Source organism: Lupinus angustifolius, unplaced genomic scaffold (genome assembly GCF_001865875.1).
Source record: "Lupinus angustifolius cultivar Tanjil unplaced genomic scaffold, LupAngTanjil_v1.0 Scaffold_303, whole genome shotgun sequence".
Lineage (NCBI taxonomy): Eukaryota > Viridiplantae > Streptophyta > Magnoliopsida > Fabales > Fabaceae > Lupinus > Lupinus angustifolius.
In genome coordinates, this window is record NW_017727630.1 from 119243 (window position 1) to 122310 (window position 3068).

At 31.0% G+C, this 3068-nt stretch overlaps 1 protein-coding gene across 1 annotated transcript; it reads right to left on the reverse strand.

The window, feature by feature from the left end:
- Window positions 1–252: 252 nt before the first annotated feature.
- Window positions 253–1018, reverse strand: LOC109340960 (thioredoxin H2-like). Its single transcript, XM_019578733.1, has 3 exons — window positions 881–1018; window positions 643–765; window positions 253–518 (listed from the first exon to the last, which is right to left on the reverse strand). The coding sequence occupies exons 1-3, from the start codon at window positions 1001–1003 to the stop codon at window positions 387–389; spliced, it is 378 nt and encodes a 125-aa protein (XP_019434278.1). The 5' UTR covers window positions 1004–1018; the 3' UTR covers window positions 253–386.
- Window positions 1019–3068: the final 2050 nt, after the last annotated feature.

A 3068-nucleotide genomic window follows, 5' to 3' on the forward strand; every position in this document is an offset into this window, starting at 1 on the left:
ATTCTAGCTTAGGGAATTAAATTGTAAGTTTAGGAAATTCAATGTATAGATTAGGGAATATGATGTACTGTTTTGGTTTATCCCATCAATCAAAATAATACAACTTTTGTTCAATATGTTGGGTCAATAGTTCAATAGTTCAAATTCAAATTACACTAAAATAGAATATCAAATTTAAACTGTTGGATCTTCTTCCTACAACCCAGATATGATGAAGTCATCAAAATTGCCACTGAATTTACCAAATCCGGATCCCACCAACAGCAACTTATATGGTTGGTTCCTTATCTTCTCTGTAGGAAATACAATATATATTAGAAAGTCGATCTATATTCCTAAATCATCCTAACTTGATATTAATATAGTGCTATATGATAAGTACACACTCAGTTCCTGTGTTTTTCTATCAGCTTCTGCCACTCCTCCCTTTTTGGTCCCATCACCTTCTCAACAACCTTGCCTTTCTTCATTAGTATAAATGTTGGAATTGCTTGCACTTGGAATGCTTGCGCCACCTCCTGTTTCCATTTATATATTTGTGTCAAAATGATATCTTAATGTTAAAATAAATTTGTGTGTATATATATATATAAATATATATATATATCTTATAATCTATGAAATGAATCATATTCATCATACCATTAACTCATCCACATCAAGCTTAATGAACTCTACATCTGTGTATTTTGCAGCAAATTGTCTGATAACCGGCTCCATGTATTTGCATGGTACACACCATGTACCCATGAAACCAATGACCATCTTTAACAAATTAAGAAAGATTAATCATCTCTTTAAGTCCAATAATTTCAGAAGATGATATGTCACTATTAGGAGTGTTATAAATACAATTACAGCTTAGTTATGTCAAACTTACCAGCTTGTTTGTTTCTTTGTAGCAATCAAAGTAAGCTTTCCATTTAGCAGTAGAATGGAATGTGAGAAGGATCTGGGATGACTTTGGTGATCTTTCAACTAGATCTGAAATGTTGGCTCCCATATGTTGCTTCCTTTTTTGGGACTGAAAAACAAAATTTGACCTGAGTTCTGAGGCTGTGTGCGTGTGGTGATTTTTATTTATGAGTGGGGTTTGAGTTTTAATAAGGAGCATTTGGGTGTTATATATAGTGACAAAGTATATGGTTGGAGTTTTATCATATTATATAGACAAGAATCATATTCCTGAAAATGACAAGCTATGAAATGATCCCCATTACTCCATTAGTTTTACTTTGGAGCATACGTATGTACTCTTCAAACATATATCATCAACTTTAGTCTTATAATAGTAGTTATCCTCCCTTGTAATGTGGATAAAATATAAAAAATCGCTTTTCTACTTGTAAATAAAGGTTGCATAGAGGCTAATACAATTGTTTCTTAAGGTTATTGCATTAGATGAATAGATATAAATGATATGTAAGATATGATCAAGACAAAGGAAGAGGAACAACATTGGAAAGATGATAGAATTTGACTTAGTTGATTTAGTGATTTGAGGAGAGGTGATAGATAATTAAATAGTAGAGATAGAAATGAATTAAAATCAAATGGATTCTATTAGTACAAGATTTATTATAGAATACACAATTAATGTAATACGCCACATCTTGACTTGATTGTTGTTTTTATCATTTTTTGTTAAATTTATTTATTGATCTCCAAATTTTGTATGATTTTTCAAGTTGATTATTGAATTGTCCCTACAATTCAAATATAGTTATAATTGGATCCCTTTAGATAGGGTTTTGTTACTAGATATTTGGGTTTGATCTGAACTATGACATGACTCAATTTCATGCCCAAATTAAATGTTTTCTTACAGCTGTTTATCATATTCTGTTGGGTTGAAATTTACTCCCCTTATCATTCGGTTGGAACTTACAAGGAAGATAGTTATTAGAACAATGTTAAATTCTTAGTCTCAATGGTTGAGCTCCATAGAGTCGATCAATAATAAGAAAACTTATAAGGTCATTGTTATTTTAATGATATAATGGTTCTATTAACTTCTAACATTGGCATGAACCTTACAAAAAGATTTATAAGTTGCGTCATTTACAAGGTTTGTTTTCAATTACATATTTATAAGTCTATTCTTACATTTTTTAGTTTAAAACTGACTTATATTTTTTCAAATAGTTTATCGACCTCTTGAATGATTTAACCTCAATTTCTCAAATGAATCAGAAAATTTACACTAATATTCAATGAGTTAATTATACATCCTACTTTCCATGTTTAAAAAATTATATCAAACTCATCCAAGTTTACTTCATCATTATACTTTCATTTCCATAAATTCCAATGATTGAAATTATAACGATATCTTTAAACGAATGTGAATGTAACTTAAGAAAATAAAAAGTTAGAATGGATCTTATAAATTGCAAAAATAAAAAATAAATCGTGTCAATATCTAACACTTTACACAACTTTTATAAAAATGAGCTATACAAGGTGCATGGTTGAAAGATAGAAACTGCCACTCAATATTTTTTAGTAACAATACCAGGATTAATGTAAAGCAAACATCAATCATTATATAAAGTTTTGGTTTAACCAACGGAATTGATATGAATAATGAATTATATCATTTTAGGGTGTATAACTATTCCTCCTAATAATTATCATTATCAGGAAATTCCACTTGATGTTGGCATAGGATTCCTTTGTCAAGGAATGGATTTCCCACGGCAAAGTGTTTCTGAAAAGTGCACTAAATAGCATAGGGTTCCGTTGGGATGAGTTGGTAGGCTACCAACGGTTAAGTTATGTGCATAAAGCACCTTTAATCCACCATTAAGGTCTCAAACGGTCATATGTAATTTCCACACGAGCAACTTTGCTCCAACAGCCTTAGAATTGACTTAGGATGCTCCAGAATGAATTATGCTCAGGTGGTTTTAGCTCCAACGGTCCAGACATAGCTTTTAAGCTCCATAAATGCTCCTTTAAGCCTCTCCACGATCACCTTGAAGATTTCCTCGAGCAAATGCCTTCCAACGGCCATATTAGACTCTATTTACCTGCCAAATAATATTAGACAAAGTTAGAATAAGTTT

What these genes read in the sequence shown, in the direction of transcription:
- LOC109340960 (XM_019578733.1), bottom strand. Translation starts at nt 1,003, where the DNA reads ATGGGAGCCAACATTTCAGATCTAGTTGAAAGATCACCAAAGTCATCC. An exon ending in ACAAAGAAACAAACAAGCTG is followed by an intron (nt 766 to 880) that starts GTAAGTTTGACA and finishes AATTTGTTAAAG; the next exon opens with ATGGTCATTGGTTTCATGGG. An exon ending in TTGATGTGGATGAGTTAATG is followed by an intron (nt 519 to 642) that starts GTATGATGAATA and finishes AAATGGAAACAG; the next exon opens with GAGGTGGCGCAAGCATTCCA.